The sequence below is a fragment of the Motacilla alba genome, chromosome 2, assembly GCF_015832195.1.
Source record: "Motacilla alba alba isolate MOTALB_02 chromosome 2, Motacilla_alba_V1.0_pri, whole genome shotgun sequence".
Classification (NCBI taxonomy): domain Eukaryota; kingdom Metazoa; phylum Chordata; class Aves; order Passeriformes; family Motacillidae; genus Motacilla; species Motacilla alba.
In genome coordinates, this window is record NC_052017.1 from 106685326 (window position 1) to 106706706 (window position 21381).

General features: G+C 40.0%; 1 protein-coding gene across 8 annotated transcripts in view; it reads right to left on the reverse strand.

The window, feature by feature from the left end:
• Positions 1-591: 591 nt before the first annotated feature.
• Positions 592-21381, reverse strand: part of CHST9 (carbohydrate sulfotransferase 9) — an 89254-nt gene continuing 68464 nt past the window's right edge. For all 8 annotated transcript variants that reach the window (XM_038128151.1, XM_038128152.1, XM_038128157.1 and 5 more), the window contains 2 exons: positions 17541-17578; positions 592-2127 (listed from right to left, as the gene is read on the reverse strand). In XM_038128151.1, the coding sequence (XP_037984079.1) occupies positions 1033-2127; positions 17541-17578 (1133 nt within the window). In that variant the 3' untranslated portion in view covers positions 592-1032. The remainder of the gene's footprint in view (positions 2128-17540; positions 17579-21381) is intronic.

Genomic DNA, 21381 nt, shown 5'->3' on the forward strand with positions numbered 1-21381 from the left:
GGGCTTGGTGACCACTGGCAAGGCAGGCAGGACAGCAAAACACAGGTGACTTCAGGAAGCTCTGGGGGCAGAAGCAGTTTATAGGTTTGAGAGGCAATGGGGACACACACCTTCTCTGTAACAGATTTCTGGGAGCTGGGCTGATAACCAGTCCCCAGCAGACCAATGGTCACAGCAGTTGCATTGAAGTTGCTTCTCAGTACAGACCTTAGAATATCTCAGAGCTGCCAGGCCGAAACTTAGGCCATTTCACCAAAAATGACGATTACCATGAATATTGGGACCACAGTATGCAGGTGTCACATGTAATGATGCATCCACTGTGCATTAAAATCTTAATTTTGGTGAATTAAGAAAGGAGGATCATACTCGTCAACCCCAGTGTATCAATCAAAATGAGGCAGTGGACTGGTCCTTCACAGGCTTACCCAAATCTACTCTGCTCTTCAACTGAGCTGCTGTGTTATTTTTAGTTTGATGCATTTGTACTCAAGAGCATCCTTCAATAAAAAAGTCAGGTCTAAAATTGGCTACAGTCTAATAGTAATCAAAGAAACAAGCCTTGCAACTGAGAACACTGTAAACATTTTAGAAAATTAGCCAGTGATTCTTTATTAATAAGTGACAGAAAGTAAAAATACATTCAAAAGTTTTTTCAAAACCTATTTCTAAAGCAAACACACCAAAAAAAGAATCATGACACTCAGAATTTTTTTTCTTAAACCGTTAAAAGAACATTAGGTAAGCTAATGCAACAGCTGTCTGAGCTACTGCTTCCACAGAATAATCCATAATGGTAAAAACAGCTTTCTCAGGCATTTTAGTGCAATTTATGCTGTTTACAGGTCTTTTTTTCTTTGCATTCTCCATAATTTAGTATCAATTGATATCACTCTAGCTTATAAAATCCCCACTAATTCAAGACAACTCTACTTAGCAGTAACTTCGTTTCCTTTCAGGACTAATATCAAAGTAGTTGTTTTGAATCCCAACATGATAAGTATCTAGTAGAAGCCTGAAGCTATTCTAGTTCTATACAAGTGGTGATGTATAATTGAACATTAAGTAATCCAAGTAATAGAAGTCATAGGTCAGCTGTCTCTCCTCCTTAGACAATTCCTTTAAATATTGCCTCACTACTTCTGTACTTGTTCTCTCATCAGAGGAATGTCTGTCTTTGAATTTAGGGAACTTCAGATTGGCTGGAGCACCTACCAGCTGCAGAAAGTAATTGGCATCTTCTTCCAGGGTTTCAAACTTTCCTATAAAATCATAGTTGATGAGGCAGGGATAGCAGAGCTTACTGACTTGCTCCCAGTGAATATCCATTCCTACTGGTCGGTGGGAATCCAACAAATACTGGATAAACTCCTTGAACTTAACTCCGGATCCTGTTTTCAGTGCTTCTTCATCTGCATTATGTCTATACTTTTTAATTATTGCCTTCCCAAATACCGGATGGTAATAGCTGTTTGGATGTTCAAACTTATCCCTGAAGGCAGATACCAGTCTTTCCATAGGATCACGTACAAATATAAACTTGGTGTACGTGTTCAAGCGTGTGTAGATCCCTTTTAGGTCATAACTGTCCAATTTCCTTAGGTGCTTTCCATAGTGCACATCATCATGGGAGATGTTGTTTGCTGAAGCAGCGAGTCCACTGAGCACCATGAGGACCCTTTTCCAGTTGGAGCAGCCTGCTTTTGGCACTTCACAGTACAGAACCTTGTGTCTGTCCTCTACATAAATTCTTGACACTAGGTGCACCAGGTGGGTTTGCAGCTTCTTTCTGCTGTTGTATTTCCTGCAGAAGTCTTGCAGGAAGGCCCTGCGCTTTTCCTGGGTGCTGTCCATGTCCTGCCACTCACCACCCTTGACAAATGTCTGGTTTAATGGGTGCAGAGCAGGAGGTAAATACACCCCTCTGAACCAGCTGAGAGGGGACTCACTCGTCTTCTGCTGCTCAGGCAGCCGGCTCCCTGAGGAGGCAGCCACCACACCGAAAGGGTCAGCCCTGCCCTGCCAGTGCCTGCTGCTTGAGACGGCCATCTCATGGTTACTGAGGCCCACAGGAGCACTTCTCCATGCTGCTTTCCTTGGCATCCCCAGAGGTTGGAGCATGAAATCCTGCAAACATGGAAAGGATCAGAGCTTAGAGCACAGTGACAGTCCAACCCAGCCCACTCATGTTGCAGCAGCAGCAAGGATGGTGGGGTGTGCTCGTAACCAAGCCACACCTGGTACTAAAAAGTCCCCTTTGAACTGCTTGATTAATACACCTAATTTAGGAACAAGCTGGGCTAATTACTGAAATACATGCTTCTGAAGATCACCTGTTAGCACACAGTAGGTCTTCCTACAAAAATAAATAGCTCAAGTCACACCTCTTAAGAAATCAAAAATGATTCACACAGGGGGGCTGATAGTCCTGGTAGGGGTGGCCAGGCACTTTTCTCTACTGAACACATTTTCACCTGGGACAGCACTGGCACTGGTGGAGTTGCACGGTCATTCTCTGGAGTGCACTGGCAGAATCACAGTAACAGGTGTTGGATCTACTTTCACCACTGAGACTTGGAGCAGCCCTTATTTCCCAGTGGTGGCAGGGGACAAAACCAGGGCCCCTAAACAGCTGACATCAGTTGGTTTGAGTAGGGTGTAGAGACAGACAAAATCGTCCCTCCAAAATGGTCCTACTCCTACCTGCACACAGAGAGATGATGGAAGTGCATGCACTGGACTGAATGTACATACAGGTGTCTGTGACACAGATGCCTGCACCTGAGCTGCTTTCACAGCTGATAAGAAAAAATAGATGCCTTTGGAGCCTATTCCATCTGACTTATTTAAACATCAACATTTATGACACCAACTAACTAAACATTAACTAGTCACTCTGCAAAGAATGTGAAAAGATGAGACTTTCCTCCTAAACATCTCTTTGTATGTCCCCAGCCATTGTGCAATCCACAAACTGCAGGAACAGCAAAGCTTGCATCTATGTTTTTGACATCAGATTCTTCAGGTCTTGTATCGTGCAAGTTGACTGAAGAATTTCTTGCTATATGGGTATTTCTGCTTGTTCATTCCTGAGTGGATTCTCATGTATCTGCTAAGCCTTGTAGATTTTTTTTTTTCCTGCTAGTAGACAAGCCTGCTGCATTGGGACACCTTTACAGCTGCTTATTTTCATTACACATCTGGAAAGGGAGCATGCTGGTCAACAGGTTTTGACATCTTGTTGCAAGTAACAGAAAAATGGTTAGATGGTTAGACAAACATAGACTATCTGACTGCTTTCATGAACCTAACTTTTTTTGGAAAGCTACATAAAAAGGCTTTTCTGGCATAAACTGATTAAACATTTACTGGAAAGTTGCTTTGTAGACTGGCAGATCATACGTGTGGATTTGGGGGGATGATAAAAGTTCATAGGCCAATTCAAATAAAGCTGTTAAAAATTCAGAGGAATAATGTAAGAAATTGTAATGAAAGGAACACAATTTGAATTCCAGTTTGAATGAAAGCCTATGAAAAAACAAGCAGTTACAAGAAAAGTTAGCATGTGTTGTAGTGTAATAATTTCCCATAACAAAAACAAACCCAGGGGATCAGGCTTTTCTGTACTGCTGCAAGCCACTGACAAGCTGGTCTTTATGCCACTGAACTGATTTTTGTATTGGTGAAAACAAATAAAAGAAGAGAGTTGTGCAGGACTTGTATGTCTGTGAGAGAGAAGGCATGTTGTTGTTTTTCGAGATGCAAAAGGATACTTGAATTCATTGGATTTGATGTGGTCCATTTTCTAATATATTTTAAAAAAATGTATTCTGTCTAATATTTTATTCTTTAAAACAAATGAAACACATGTGTCTAGAGATTTTTCCCTTCTGCCCTAGGATGGAAATAATTCAGGAGCTAAGTCAGTGTGTAACAACAGAAAGTAGTGCTAGTAGTAAATCAGGGTATGACTATGAGCCCAATGGGAGTTTCAGCATCACAGTGAATGGCAAAGTGCCATTCTTGCAACTGCAGAACCATAGACTTACAAATAATTTAAATGTTTTTACTTTAAAAGGGTAACTTGGAACTTAAAAAGGTGAGATGAAAAATGTGGGATACTCAGAAACCAGCTACACAATACAAGGCTCAACAGAAGTAGGAATAAAATTGTGACAGTGCTAAAGTAACTAAAGGTTGTAAGTTCATCAGTGCAACTCTGGTGAGTTTGAAAATTTAGAAGACAGTCTCCAGTGATACATGGCTGTACTGGTGTTCCCCAATGCAGAGAAAACTCAGGAGAGGGCAGTACCTCATGACTTCCTATGGTATGTCACCTGAATTTAGCAGCTCATTTCTGTGCAAAGAAACTTAAACCATCTGAATTTTAATCCAAAGCCACTAAAATGAGCCCTATACTTCATAGGAAAGTTCAGCCTTCTCAAGCCACCCTGTCATCCTGAACTAGTGGAAGATACCCTAGTTCCACTAGAGCAGGAGGGAAAAGAACAGACTGACAGGTGTGTGTGGTCTTGATTTTGTTCCATTTCAAAGAGTCTGCCTGGGATCCAGGACAAGCCTTGAGGGTAACCCAAGATGGTACCAGAGGAGGATTGTATTTTAGTTGCAGAAACTGTGAATGCAGATGTAGGAATCCCTACTAAAACATTTTTGTGGGATTAAAAACTTCAGAGAAGGATGGACAGAACTATTCAGAGAAATCTCAGTACCAACGTAAAGGAACAACATATGCATAGTTGGAGGCAATTCAAAGAGGCTCCTTCGTAGTGAGATGAGGCAAAAGGAGAAAGAATCACTTAGCAAAAAAAGGCCAAACAGAAAGGAAAAAAAAAAAAACAAACCCAAAAGAAAACCAAAGTCAAACCAAACCAAAACCCCCAGAGGCCTACCCCTCCCTCCCTAAGCCAAATAAAAACCCCTGCACAAAACCCCAAAACTCTAGGGCCAAAGCAATGATACAGGAAGATCTGAGGACCAAGAAGTTATCTGAATCTGTAAAATATTATTAGTTGCTTTCCTCTTCCCCTTCTCCCTGAGACTTTACTTATCCCACTTATGTTGGCTAATATACATTTTTATGGTCTCCATGAGGGAGAGTGTCCTTGCAGTAAATGCTGGCTGTAACTTGCTCTAGAATAGGAATGGATAGTGATATTTTCCAAAGGCATAAATGGCTGGTACATTGCTATGGAAGTTTTCTAACCCAAAAAAATTAAAAAAAAAAAAGAAGAAAGAGATCAAACCTTTCTATACACTTGTCTGAGTAACCAGGTTAGTACGTAATAAAGGTGAGATGAATGAAAAGATGAATCAAGCTTTATTTTTGATGAGAAATATTTAACTAGACAGTTTTCTTGGGAAACTAAGAGAAATTGTTTAATAGATAGTGCCATGTTCCTTAAGCAAAGATGCCTGACAGTCTGACACTTATCCGCATGAAAGAGCTGAAAGCCACACACTCTGAAAGGATTTAAATATTTTATGACACCAGTCTTACATAAAGAGAGTTGCCTTCTTTGGCCTGTTCTTGGTGTCAGTGATGCTTTGTTGTTCATTTTATGACACTTTAAAGATCTGAACGTCTCTATGTTGTATCTTTCTTTTTTCCCACAGCAATAACAGGTAAACAAAAACTTGCAAAGCCAATAAACACTTTTGAAAAACATCTGTGTCCATATATCTACAGTCTATATCTATCCTAACAGTCCATCTCACCAGCTGCTGAGCATTGTTGTTCTGAAAAACACCTGAACATACACCAACAACAGGCAGCATGCAAGCAGTGTCAGACACTGACTCTGGATCCAGATCTTCCCATGCAGATAGCCTTTACCAAACTCTTTGAGCCAAGTGTCCAAGGACAGGAACGCCCGTTTATGGCTTTCCAAAGAGCTGCTAAGTTTGGGAACCTGCTGCCTGACATGGGAGATGAACTCTGTGGTTACCTTGGAAAGATGCAAGGCTGTCCTTAAGACATGCTGACAACCTGTGCAGCAGGCTGCATGCATTTAGTTTGAGAATTAAAACCCAGGGAAGTGTTGTACCTTTGCCAGTAATTGTACAAACTGTCCTCTGTTTGCATGAACACATTTGAAAGAAAGTTAAGAAGTGGCCATGAGCCCAGTTTAGAAGAGTAGAAGTCACATTGCCTCTGTCTCACTTTAGCTAGGCTAGAGCTGAAGACAGATTTAAAAACTAGTTTAAATTTGAGGAAAAAATGGAATTTAATAGAGTATTTCTGTGATGTGTGGCTACTGGCAGGCAACTCAGTGAAGCTGTTGAAACAAAAGGCATTTTAGAGTCATTAATGGGTTCATGGATTTTTTTTCTTTTTACATTTTTATAGCTGTAGATTCCCTGCTCCTCCCCATTGAAAAAAGGATTTCTCCTCACTGTAAAAATAAGTAGCCAATACTTTCTTTTATACACCTTGAAGCTGTCTTTTCCTTTAATACCTTCACAAGCCACTGAGGTAGAAGAGATTGACCACTGCCAGGAATGGTTAAGACTCATCCAATTATGCTTTGTGTGATTTTACAATGCACGGGTGGGATCACATCTAGGCAGTTTGCAATTAGAGCAACTCACCATGCAAAAAGATAATGATGTATTGGAAAGGCTGATATTCCAGGGCTGATTTACAAAGATTTAATGGCCCGCAGTGCAGACAGTGCTGTGTTTCCTAAATGCCTTAGTGCTGGATATTCAGTTTTACTAACAAGAATAATAAAATTAAATAAGCCCAAGAGAAAACATATAGTGAAAAATAGCAAAGGAAAGAAATATTCTGTTTTCTTGTATTTGCCTCTGCTGCCAACTTACCTATTTACCTAGGATCTCTCTACAAAAAATTGACAAAGAGTAATTTAAGACAAGGTTCATTTTCCAGTTCATGCTCAGACTCTAAAAGGAGGACACAGAGGTGAGTCTCTTAATTTAGGTTTTTAGTGGAAGGCAGCTTGAATACTGGAGGACTATAAAACAAACATCCTCTTACTTGGATGGTAGGTATCTGTGAGTGTTTGAAAACATTGGAACTGGTAGTTTCAGCCTAAAACCTCAAGTTTTTCACATAATGGTTGGAGGGGGCTCTGAGCAAACTGATTTAGTTCAAGATGTCCCTGCTCATTGCAGGAGGACTGGACCAAGTGACCTTTGAAAGGTGCCTTCCAACTATAACTGTTCTGTGATTCTGTGATAATTGTTAGGCACACTTTAAAGAATCTCTTAGTCAGAGGACCAGGATTGTGGCAGATAGCTCAGACTTGGTATGCAGTTTAAATGTGAGGAAAAGTTTGCATGATTCCTATTTTCAGCAAGCCAGTGAAGCCTGGATCTGTTACTACCTCACTTTGGCCCTACAAACATGAAGAGCTGTACTTGTATGTGCTTGTAAGTTTTCTTAAGCCTGCCAAAAGGAGAGATTATCCAACTTCTTGTGTGCTAGAAGACTATTTGGAAAATGTGATTCAGAATGATCAGACTCATCTACTACTACTATGCTACCTGAGCTAACATGTAAATGTGCTCAGAACTCTATCATATCATAGCACTTGTTTAGTGTAATGTTGGTGAGCTAAACAAACTTCCACAGGATCTCCCAATGGAGAGACTATTCAGGCTGCCTACAAGTGACATAAAATATTTGCTGATGAGGTGCTTCACCTTCTGTGCAGTGGAGATAAACCTCTTGATTCATCACTTGTGCTTGTATCAGCTACTCCACAGATAATAGGCAGCACTAACCCCTCACCTCCCAGCAGAGCCATGAATTTTTGGCTTATCTAATTTATTCAGGGCATATCACTGATGCTACATTTGTCAAAAGCCAGAGGCAAGACCTTACTGCCACAGACACCACATTTTCCTATGAGATATGTATCCCTAAAACACATGTACTTGTACCAAGCACCTCTAAGATTACTAAACTGGTTGAGGGGAAAAAGAATAAGAAAAAAGAGTATACAAGATACTCAGAAATTCCTTCAGAGACTAAGAGGCAAACCTCATAGTTTGTAGCTGAATTACAATTAGATTCAAAGGAGATCCTTGTGAACTCTGAGCCAGACACAAAATAGAATAACTGATTGTAGTAAGAAAAAAAATACTGCAGGTAAATTTTATTTAACAGATACCAGTAATTTTAAATACTGCTTTTCAAAACACAGCTTTGTAAATCAGTGGCTATTGCCCCTAGAATCTGTTAGCAGAAAGTCCAGCATCTCATTGCATGGTGACCTGGAGTTATGGCAAGGATACAGACTAAGATAGTGAAGACGGAAAGGGCAGAGGGAAAGATAGGGTTTTTTTTGTTTGTTTTGTTTTGTTTTGGTTTTTTTTTTTTTTTTTTTTTATATGGTGTGGTCAAGTGTCAGTGATTGGTGTGGAAAAATTTGATGGGAGAGCCTCAGTTCAGAGATGGTTTTGGAGGAGAACAACCCAGGCCCACAGGCAGTGGGGATAGTGGAGAGGCCCAATGGGGTAAGATAAACAGTAACATGAACACAAGTATAGTAGCGTACTTAATAAGGAGACTGGAGAAATCCATTTGTCTTTGGCTGAGACCTCATAGATACCCAACTCCTGGCTTTGCACCAGCCTCCCCTCCTCTCCCTGCCCTGTCTTGATCTACAGAAAGCACAAAGTCATGCTAATGAGGCAAGACAGTCCGCACGAGCCACTTCCACAAGCTGATTCACATGGTCAGCAACTTGGATGGAGCAAATTAAACTCTAATTTACTTGCCAATTCTTGATCAAATCTGGAATTAACTCCCTCCTGTGTCCACTTTCACAATCAAAGCATTTGGATTCTCCAAAGCATACTTTGAATGGGAGGAATAAGAAAGATCAAGGCATAAATAATAGAAAGAGTAGCAGTAAAGCTGCTATTATTATCAGAAACTAAGTTTTTTGTGACAGATTAGATTAAAGATTCACCAATACAACTGCAACCAAGTATAGCAAATAAAAAAGCACTCCACTCCCTTATTGCTAATAAATAAATAATAGGGAAGGTCACTTGATAGCAATAATAAATTGGTTTCAGGGTAGTGCAATGCTGATGCTGCTTGTCTTGCCTCCTGACATCAGTTTTATGGTGCCAGTTCTTTACACTATAACTTACAGACTTGAAAATAAGCACAGAGCCACTGCAGACCTGACAGCTAGTGTTTGGGCAGAGTCTGCAGCCAATTTGCGTGGAGTGCATGTCTCTAGACGTGCAGCTAATAAAAGGCAATTTTCAGGTCATGGACCTCTTAACAATTGGCCATATTTAGCCCAACCTCCTTCCTACTTAGCAACACTTGTTTCGGGTACAGGTAAACCGGTGTGTTTAAATTGTTTAATTCTGAGCTCAGTTCTCCTCTGTATTAGTAAAACCTAAGTCAAACACTGTGGCTAGTGGCCAGAAATCTTCACCAACACTCACTCACATTTCCATACAGAACAGCAAAGCATTTTAAACAACCTGAAATCCAAAATGCATTAAACTAAGCATGCAATATACATTTTATGAAGCATAGTGCTTCATAACAAGTAGGTTTACCTTATGTATAGAGGGAGATTAAGTCTGAAGATGACACTTTCAGGCAATCTGTGTATATTACATATTGATCTCGTATTTTAACTCATTAAGTAATGCTAATGTGCCCACTTTTTCATAACTTAAAGCACAGAAGCAAATCAAATGACCTAAACAGTTCCTGCTGTTGACAAATGCAATTCCCAAAATTGCTATTTTCAAGCGTATTTGAAACATGTCTTTGAAAATAAATAGTGTGTCTTGCATGTTCACAAGTCAAGCCAGGTGGGAATTTTTGAGCACATTTCATATTTCAGACATCTATTTTCCTCTCTTAAGAAAAGGGACACCAACATTTTTTATCTGTAGAGGGGCCATGTCTCAGCCCTTGCTGATCAACACCCAGCCTGCACAGGAGAGACCCTGCACCATTTCCTTGTCTGCATGAGTAGACATATTTTGCAGGAAGCTGACCAAACTGCTGGGTGTTAATCCTGGAGGTCAACCCTGCACGCTTGGACTGAAACCTTGGCTCCCATTTCCCAGCAAATGGTTTGAGAAAGAGGCCTGAAATCTAATGCTGTGCTTCTGCACACAAGTCAGAATTCCTCACATTAGTGGCTGTGGCAAGATTCACAGGTTTTTGGGTTTGTTTTTTTTTTTCTGGTAAACAGAATCCATCTCTATCTTGTTTGCAGGTAAACACACTTATCTTCCAGCATAAACAAGACATCTTGCTCTTTTAGAAATAATAAGAAAAGTTTCAAATGAAACTAAGTTCAGATGAAGAATATTAATGTATATTCAGGCATGAAGAATTCAATTTTTCCCAAATTGCTTTGGAAGAGACACTAAGATCTCTAGAGGTCTCAAAGCATTTTCCGTTCAATCAAAATTAGCATTTAATTCAAATTAGATGACTTTATTGGTAAATAAAAAAGAAATAGAAATGTAAAGGCACTCTAGGTAGGCAAATATCTCAAATACGTGTTTGCCTACATGTGTACACTTTTAAACAGATTTGTCTGTTAATTTCTAGACAGAAAGAATAATACTTGAGAAATGATTGCATTCATAAATTACAGTGGGAAAAAACAGACTGTGAATTGACAAAGGGCATTATTCACTGTACACTCCATCCTCACGCTGACTGACCCTGTTTCACTGAATGGGGCTTTCATGTCTATCACAGGTAAAAGAAAATACACTAGCTTATTCTGTAGCAGATTTTTATGTGGCTATCCACCCAATATGTATTAATACGCAAGCAGTGCCACAGCTGATCAGTGTGCCACCCAAACATTAACTAGTTCAAGCACCATCCCTCCCTGAAGTACAGGAATCATAAAAGCAGCACTGTGTTTAGGGTAGCTGCACCCACCAGAGCCACAGTGTTTGGTTTTATGCAATTCCCTTGACCTTCACACTTCATTTTTCCATGTCTGTAAACCACAGAAAGATAATTATTGCCTAGCCCATGTGAATATTGTGATTCCTACTTTCTGATTAACACTGGTAGAAAAACCTGACCATTTTACAGAGCAAGAAGAGACAGAAATCTGATAACTGGGATTGCCACACAACTTCCCAGTCCATGCTGCCCTTCATTGCTTAAACCTCTCATCATGTCTTTTAATACTTATGTTGAGCATTCAATCTGTTGCATATTGTTATGTTTGTTTGTTTTTCACAAAAGAAATAATTGTTCAAAAAAATTTAAGATATTTTTATCTTCAGACACTGCACTTATGTTCCTGTCTATACAGCCTGAGAAACAGTTTCCTCCACAAGGGACTGAGAAGGTTCTCACATAAAAGTGTCTTCTGTACTTATTTAAATAATAGTTCCTCCTGCATTTTTTCTGAGAGTAACCATCTTGGTGACGATATATTATGAACTAATCAGTGAAGGACTGTTACATTATCTGAACTCAAAGGGGGCAGAGAATGTTATCAGAAGCAACCTTTATGAGCTTGGAAGAAAATGTTATCTGTAGGGAAAAATGGAGCATTTTTCTCAACTGATTTTATCTGATAATATATCAGATAAAAAAATTAAAAATTAATTAAAAAAATGCAGCTTCTGTATACTGATACAAAATATGCAGGGGGAGCAGGAAGGATCTCATATTCAACCAGACAGGGCTCAGAGCTGACTACTTCAAAAAAGTGAACATGTGAGAACCTACAGGACATGACCAGGTGACCCACCTAGTGGATTAGGGGAAAGAGGAGTGGCTGGAAAATTGTCCAGTGGAAAAGGACCTGGGGGTGCTGGTTAACTGCAGTTGGATCTGAGCCACTGTGTGTGCCCAGGTGGCCCAGGGCTTGGTTTGTCATTTTGAAAATAATTTTACAAACTGTAAAAATCATTTGTATTTTTGATACAAATCAAGGAATCTTGGTTTGTATCAAAAATATGGCCAACAGGACTAGGAAAGGTTTTGTCCCTCTGTACTCAGCACTGGTGAGGCCCCACTTCAAGCCTGGAAGTAAGGAAGATTTTCCTTGGTGGAGAAGGATCAGCTTAGGGAATATTTAAACAAACTAGACAGAAACAAGTCCTTGTGGAACAGAAACAAGGAGCTTATGGAATGTACTCATGAGTGTTGAAGGAGCTGGAGGATGTCACTGTGAGCCTATTCTTGATTATCTTTGAAAGATCATGGTGACTGGGGAAGGTTTCCTGAGGACTGGAAGAAAGCAAGCATCACTCCTGTCTTTAAGGTTGGATAGCAAGGAAATGATGGCTGATCAGCTTCACCTCATTACTCAGGAGCATGATGGAGCAAGGGACTGTTCCTTCCCAGGTGCATTTCAACTTGATGAACCTCATGAGGTTACTGTTGGTTCATTTCTCCACCCTGTTGAAGCCTTTCTGAATGGCAGCACGATCCTCTGTTGTATCAGCAATTCCTCAGCCCAGTTTTACCTCCTGTGACAACTTCCTGAGGGTACACTCCATCCCATCATCCTAGTACATAATGAAGACATTAAATGGTATTTATTCAGCTGTGACCTCTGGGGTACTCCACTGGTGACTGTCCTCCAGCTAAATCTCATGTTTCATGGATTTATGAAGGGGAAATTGAGCCTGACCAGTCTAATAGTCCTGTACAAGGAGATGACTGAATCAGTGGCCAGGGGAGAGTACTGGATCTTTATCCCATTTATCTCAAATTTACTGAGGCTTTTGGCACTCCCATAACACCTTCATGAAGTACAAGTTAGGTAAGTGCTCACTGAGTTGGACTGAAAACTTAAGCTCAAACAGTTGTGCACAAAATGCAGCTGGAGGCCATTCACTACTGCCCCAAGGTCGATGGTAGGTCCAAAAGTGTCCCACATCTTTATCACTGACCTGGATGATGAGACAGAACATACCCTCACCAAGTCTGCAGGCAATATAAAATTGGGAGGAGTGGTTGATACACCAGAGGGTTGTGCTGCCAATCACAAGGACCTCAACAGACTTGAGAAATGGCTAAACAGGAATTTCATGAGATCTGACAAAATGGAATGCGAAGTCCTGCAGCTGGGGAAGAACAACCCCAGGAACCAGTACAGGCTGGCGGCTGCAGAGTGTGAAAGCAGCTTTGCAGGAATGGACCTGAGGGCACTGGAGAACAAGCTGCCTGTGGGCCAGCAATGTGCTCTCAAAGCAAAAAAGGCCAACAGCCTCTGGGCTGCATTAGGCAGAGCAATTCCAGCAGATCAGGAGAGGTGATCCTTCACATTTGCTCAGCCCTGGTGAGACACAAACACACTGGGAGTGCTGTGTGCAGTTCTGGACTTCCCAGTGCAGGAGATGTGGGCATGTCAGGAGACAGGAGACATACTGGAATGCATCCAGTGTATAAATGGACATGGATGTAGACATGCTGGAGTGAGTTCAGTGAAGGGGCAACAAGGTATTTAAAAGTTAGGAGCATGTGACACACAAGCAGTGGCCAAGAGAGCTGATGCTGTTTAGCTTGGAAAAGAGGAGGCTTGGAGAGATCTTATCAATGTATATAACCTGGGAGGGAAGAAGTGGGGGAAATAAAAATGATGATGCCTGACTCCTCTCAGAGGTGTCCAGTGACAGGACAGGAGGAAGCGGGCACTAAGTGAGATACAAGGAATTCTATATAAATACAACAAAATACATTTCTACTGTGTGAATATCCAGGAATAGAGGAACCACTATTCTTGAAGGTACTCAAAATCCAGCCAGATATGATCCTGGGCAACCTGCTGTATGGGTAAGGGGGTCAGACAAGATGACCTCCAGAGATGCCTTCCAACCTCAACCATTAGGTGATTCTATAAAGCACATGAGGGTGAAACAATAGTACAATTTGTTTAGTGGGCTAAACGCATTAGCTCTCTCATAGATTTTCAAACTCTTAATTTTGGGGGAATAAAGTATGTAACACTGAGGAATATGATCTCAAACTGGGAAAACAGAAGGAAGGGACGTAGCTATCAGATAACCTCAAAGTGGCAGGACTTGGAAGCTGGCATAAATGGACTGAAGTTTTTTTTAGCTAGGTCATCTGAGACGATGAAGGGAATAGAGGAGAAAACTGGAGTAAACTACAGCAGTGCACAAGGGCAATCAAGGAGTTTGGTCTGAACTGTGAAGTTTTCAATCATGTTAGTATAGATTTCTTACACCATGTGCTCGAAGCAACCTTCAGGTCATAAGCTATTCCTCACCACAGTCTGTGCAACAAACTTATTTTGTCATTTAACAGAAGTTTGAGTTATCTTTGACTTCTTTTCTTTGGCACAAGGTGTGCACATACTGACAGTATGCCAGAGCTGCAGTTATCTGTGGTCCAACCCCAGCTCTAGCAAGTACATTTCCTCATCATTATCCTTTCTGTGTTCCTGCTTAGCAGCCCCACATACAGAAAGGGGAATACTCCCTGACAGAGCACTGACTTAGGGATGGATGTGCCACTTCAAGAGAGTCTGCCTTGACAAAAAACTCCTCAGTGACAAAACAGGAGGACAGATATTGTGGAGTCTCCCAACTTGACCTGCAGCTTCACTGCAGAAGGGACAGGCTCAAGTCTGAGCTCAAACACAGCTGGGATTTTAAACCAAAAGTCTGACTCTGCAAGCAACTTCAACTTCCAAAAGCAATTACAGATATTTTTGTCAGTACTTCAGAGATTCAGAGGCACTGGACAGAACTATATGTAGGAGTGTATATTAAGACCACAGCACAAGCAAGTATGAGTGTTAGGGATGAAACATAAAGGATTTTTCCAGGCACATTTTGATTGGTGGTCTGTAATGTGTTGTTTTGCCAATACTGTTACATAGAAACACAAGGTTTTTTCTTGTTTCCTTCCACTTTCCTCATCAGTCATTAACATGCTACAGTAAACAGGCTGTACATTGGTGCCAGGACTTACCCTTGAAGTTGCAAAGGTAGTTAAAAACAGGTATTGAATGAAAAATAGAGTGTGTGCTACATCTGGTTGGCTGCTGGTGGTAGATGACCACTGCTGTTAAATGAACATACATATTTATATACATAAATGACAAAAATGGTGTTTGAGGAAAACCAGCAGATGCCTTATGATTAAAAGGAAAAAAGCTAGTGAAGATGACAACTGTAGTGAAAGGTTTCTGGAAGCAGATACTCCCTTAGTGTTTTGTCTATGTCATGTTTCACTAAACTTTGCTTAGGCTTTAGAAGAGCTAAGAGCCACACAGAAACCACAGTGATCTTCAAGATTAGAGAGGTCCCAGATGCACACAGACAGTCAGGGGTTTACCCAGTAGGAGATCACTGGGACAGCAGCTTTATCATTTCTCCATCCCCTCTCTGTTTCACTCACCTCTCAACAAGATATTTCCAGCTATTTGCCCCTTTGCACTCCTGCTCCTGTCAAGTCGTAATATCATCCATCTTCTGCAGAGAGCTTCTCCCTCACTTAAATTTCTGGCAGCCAGTTTAAGTCACTGTTGCTGAACTGGACTTAAAGGGGACTAAAGGATCTTACTCTGCATATAAAATTTTAACTTCAGTATTGAAAATAAAAAGAATCCTTCCATTACAGATAATCCATCATGATCAACACCCGTTTAAATATTTTTGTTGAAGCAATACAAATACAAATCGAATATGAAGTGCTTATGTAATTGTGCCCTAAATGACAGACTTGAAAATTAAATTGATTTATGTTCTGAAACACTCTTCTCGTTTTTGGAAATCCAAAGGAAATTCACATGGAATGGGACATCATAAGCTGAAGTAGTACCCATTTAAATAGGAATGTCCACAAATCAACTTTTTACAGCTTTATTTAGATACATTCAGCATATCAAGACAACACAATATTCTTCCAAAATTAGATACTCTTAGGTTAACTGCACAGAGACAGAGCAGGTGGACCATTCAATAAAGGCAAGACAGTGGCATGCAGGAAAAGACCAAGACTGGTCACACAAAGTACAGCACATGATCCACCCTTTGAAAACGTGGCAATTTTTTTTTTTATCACAATACATTCTTCCTCAGAAAAGGGCAATGGCATGCACCGAGCAGATTTTGTAACACAGAAAATGTGCAGAATTAGGTCTCCAATCAACCATTCACACACTGCCAATGTTGCCGCAAGTTGTGAATTAAAAATACAAGTGCCCCCCCTTCTGGCCAGCAGAGACTCCCAAAAGTGGCTTTGCGAGAGATTTCAGGCTAATTTTAAAATGCAGTTTTGGTTATAAAAGTTAATTAGACTTGTTCTAGAATATAAACTCTCAGTCAAAGCACATAACTCCCATTAAATTCCAAAATATTTCTACAGTTATTTAAAAAGTGAAAGATTTCCTTTGTTTATGCAATGACATATTCTGGACTGGGTATCTATCTATCAGTTTCTCAATAATAAGAATGTTGTAAAAACTCTGAATATTGCATTGTGCCACAGGACCAGGCTTCCCTTAAGTGCCCAGACATACAAGGGTTTACTTGGTGAAGAATGGTGCCAGCTCAGGCCACTGAAAGTGACACACTGACATCTGTGCCATGCTCAGCCATGGCAGGGGACTTGATATTAGACCCAAACCAGGCTGCTTTAGGTGGTCAGTCCCCTGTCAGGTTAGTCCTTCACTTTGGTGATCAGTTCACAGATGACTGTGATGTAATTACTCCAATGCCTTGGTATGTAGTTTTAGAAGGAGGATGGCTTAACGGAGGGTAATTGCTGGACTGCAAACATTTTAATGACTGCTTTTTAAGTGGCATTTCAAAATAAATCTCACAAACAATCCAGATGCCCATTAATATGCCATCTGGACTACAGTGTTCAGCAAGAGGACAAGAATCCAAAGAATGACAAGCAAGCACACTGCTTCTGTGGAGTCAGGTCCTTTCAATCCACAAGGGCATGCCACTGAGGAAAGCAAACTCTGGGGTTCCTCCTCTCTTTTTGGTTAGAAACTTTTTCAGTTTAGTTTCTCCTGATGTTGAAATGACAAATTACAATATATAAAGTTTTTTTTCATAAGTAATTACTCTTGATACAGTAATAAAGACAGGATGGAAAACGCCTCTGAAAGCAATGTCAGTTTAGTGCAGCCTCAATGAAAATTCATGGCAGAAAAAAACCTAAGAAACACTGCAATACACTGCTTACATGTGTTGTTCAGGTATTTTATCAATAGCTTTCTCCCTCTTAAAAGGAATACCAGCAAACAGAAGGGGAAAAAAGGCATACTGTTGTTCTTCAAAAATTGATACCAATGAACAAATTACCTTTGGGCTTTGTCCTAAGCACCAACACGGGAAGTAGATGAACTGAATTGCTTAAGTGGCAAATCTTAGATCAAAATAATGGCCACTCTTGTGAGTTGAACACATTTGCAGAGCCAGCAAGTTGTCTGAAACGTTCTCCTTTGCACACCTGTATTGCTAATATTAGTGTATCTCGTGAAGTTCTACTTTCTACTGTCTGAGAAATTAAGTTAACAAAAAGTATTAAAGTTTCCAAATACCTGATTAATTGTCTCTTGTTGCAGTTTTTTCCCAGACTCTGAAAGGGAAAGAAAAAAAAAATAGTTTGCATATATTCTAATCAATATGATAGGGGCCATACAGAGCAAAAAACAGTAAATTAGTAAAAAAATAATCAAAACCTATAATTAAGAAAGAGAATTTACCATGTAGAAATTACTTGACAGTTTGAAATGGAAATACACCTAAATTAAAAGAAACACAAGCCTCTCTTATAAAAGAGATGTGATCGAAAGAAGACTGAGATAGGTAGCCAATCTTGCTAACCTGGAACCCCACAAAATATTTAAACATTCAAAGGGGAGAAAAAAATTTCTAACATATAGTATGAAGCTTCTTAATGTTGCAAGATGTCCTATGTGACCAAGAGACTGGTAGCATCCAGCTCACGATTTGACCACTGGAGGAAAAAAGCATCTTCTGCCATTACCTTAAAATAAAATTAAATGCCTGTGTCAAGACTGAGACTCAGCACCAGCTGGCCCAGGGAGAAATTCTATCCTGATATTATCCATAAAGCGGCAAGTTGAATTATGGTCTTGTTTCCTTATTCTGGCCTTCTTCTGCAGTGTCCTTCAGTGTGCTCCTGGAGATAAAATCAGAACCTAGACAGAACACTGCTTTTCTACACTGCCTGGGACTCTAACAGCAAGGACACCTCAAATCTGTTCTTTGCTTTTTGACCAAAAGGGGTAGTAATTTGCTTCATTTACTGCTCCCATGCATGAGTTGTCAAAAGGGCAGCTGGTATCAGTTTGCTACTGGAGACTGTCCACACATATTGGGGAAAGTCAGGAATTTCACACTTGCCTATCCAGCTAGGCTACGTGCACCCTGAGGGTTTTTAAAAATAATAATGATAGGACAGGACTTACAACCTGTCAGTATCACTATTAACTGTCAGGGGAGCCTGCCTAGCTGCCACCTCCAGCCCTGGAAAGGATATTCCATTTCAGCAAAACTTTTCCATATTGATAAGTGTGGCACAAACAGAATTTTTAAAATGAGGTGAGAATATTTAAAGTGTTAAAATACAGTATAAAGACTCTACTTAAAGGAAAATGATCTTCGCTTCTCATCCCTGAGACTACTCCTCTTTTCAATGAAAGCATTATAGATTATTCAGATGAAGATAATTACTTTAGGCTATATTATAAGATTGTCTCTTATGATAATTACTTCCTGCATGCTTGTGTTGTGTTTTTATTTGCTAAATATAAAAACTATGCTTTTAAAAAACTCCACAGAACTATTGTTTAGAGGAGACTTCTTAAAATGTATTCCTTTGCTCACTGAGTTCATCTTTAGGAGAAATAAGATTTATTCTTGTAACAAATATTTTAGCCAAATAGATTGTTGGCAATAGAAGATTAAAGGGCTATGTGTTTTTACCATTCTCTAATGATATACAAGTTGCTAGGAAAGCAGAGTGTTTGAAATCTCTGGTTAGATCAACACTATTTTGCTCAAAGGTTTGTGGACTTTGAATACTGATGCTTTCCTGTTTCCCAGTACATTTGTTTTTAGGCTATTTTGATTCACTTTAAAGGAATTTTAATGACTTTCTGTTGACAGCATGGACAGCTGGTCTTGAGAATTAGTGAAAATTCACTTGCTGACTGAGGAAGGAAGTGACATCAATGAGTTTCTAAAGTCAGCCCTGAGGGAAAAGTGTGCTCTGCCAGAGTAGCCTTTCATGCCATTGTATTTCCAGTGATGCCTCAAGATGCAAATTGCATTATCAATCAAACTTGTGGTTTCTACCTCGGATAAATATAGAAAAAAGAACAGAAAGACTGGGAAAGACCTGTGCATCCATTCCTGACACTACCAAGAAAAAAGTGAAGAAGAATTTATGGTAATTCTTTCCTTGATCTCTCTTCTTTCTTTTGGTGATTTAAATGTGTACAGTATCAAGGAAAAGGCAGTTGCAGAAGTGGCTGTGTGATACGACAGCAATGATGACATGGGTTAAACAGGGCAGAGATTGACTGTTGGGCTGTTAAGGATAGAAGAGAGATCAAATTCAAGGTCACCACTAAATTGAATACTGAGTTCTCCATTTATTCGCTAGATGATCCTTGTCCTCATCACAGAACAACTATGTGCATTTGGCAGAGTCAGCACTTGTGCTCAGAAGGGACCAAGGTCTGTAATAACAGACAGACTACAAATCAGGGTGGAAATATATTGGCACCATTACATGGGGGGAAACCTGCAAAGTCCTAGTGTGTATTTTACTATTGTTTTAGAAGAAACATCACAAAAAGCAGAGAAAAAACATGACACCTACAGTGCTGAAAGGGGGTTCAGTTTCCAGCTGCCAGAGGCTAATTGTGGGGCAGGACAAGGCCATTGAAAGTGGGCAGAATTTAGTTTGTAATGCCTTGGGGTTTTTTTTTTTTTTGTTTGTTTGTTTTTTGTTTTGTTTTGTTTTGTTTTTTTGTTTCTCTTTTTTTTTTTTTTTTTTCTTAAATTCCCAGAATTATCTTATAATGACTAATTGCTAATCTGTGTTTTACTTTTGGCACTCTCACTTTTGAGGAGGATGTTCCTGTGTTGGTGCCTTGTGATCATTTGTGGTGACCATCAACATTCACCAGCAGGATTCAAAAAACACCACTGGAGAGGATGCTCCTTACTCAAAGGGCATGAAACAATGGGACACTGACAAAACCAGAACTGTCAGAACATGTCAGCCAGTCGTACAGGCAGCACCTGCATCAGTCTCATGAAATGCAGGTAATACTTGACACTTACAAGAAGTTTCATTTCCGGTAGACGTATACATGCTAAATTTAAAATTTTGGACAGGTTTTTCCAAGCCACTGCAATGAGGCAGCAGCTTATGCAACAACATCAAACTAACTGGGAAATTTTCTGCCATCTGAAAACTCTCATGAAGCTGCCCAGTAGGTAGCCAGCGCAGTCCCAGAGCATACCTTCTGCAACTCAGACTGCTTGTGAGCAGCCTTCTCTTCTCCTATATTTCTTCTGAAACTTCATTTTTTTTCCTGTCATCTTGCAAACTGTTCCTAAATAGGTGGCTCAATAATGCCACCTGAGCTAAAAATCACAATCAAATCCAAAGGCCTTAATCATAGACAAATAACTGATACTTTGTGAGTCAAAAGTTGTATTTATCAGTATGAACTATGATTCTTGTTTGTTGGCACTGTGCTTTCCTACCATGCTGAGGCCAAAATGCTGCAACTGGACTCCAGTGATGATTTTGGCATCAGGACTGGAGAAACCTACCTCTCCCAATTAATTTTTAGTGATTTTCTTTTGTCTCTCTAGTTGCAAAAAGTGTAATGGGTGGTGAAGGTTGAGATAAATGGCCTTCTTGGGTTGACCTCAAGCTATATCACTTTAGAAAAAAAAATTACAACAACATTGTTTAAAAGAATTCTCTGTATGTTCATGCACTAATTAGTATACTAATTCCTGTTTCCAGGGCAAGTTGGTTTTTTCAGTTTTTGTTTTTTTTTTTTTTTGTTTTGGTTGGTTGTCCATGATTAAAAGATTACCTTACTGAGAGGAATAATGTATGTTTTCTAATGTAACTGACAGCTGCAAGACATGAGAGCGTGCCATAACTGCTGCTGTCACGAGGAACAGCAGCACCGACTCCTCAGCCTTGTGCACACAGCCTGCACAGAGAACAACAACACGTAATTATGCACTCTATGCCCTGCTTACCTCCATACAAAAGAATGGCATATTTGTGCAGGTTTACAGATTAATCTGCTGTAATTCCCTTTAATGTTAAACTACTTCCAGCTCAAATATAATTAAGATCACCAGGTACAAAAGATTCAG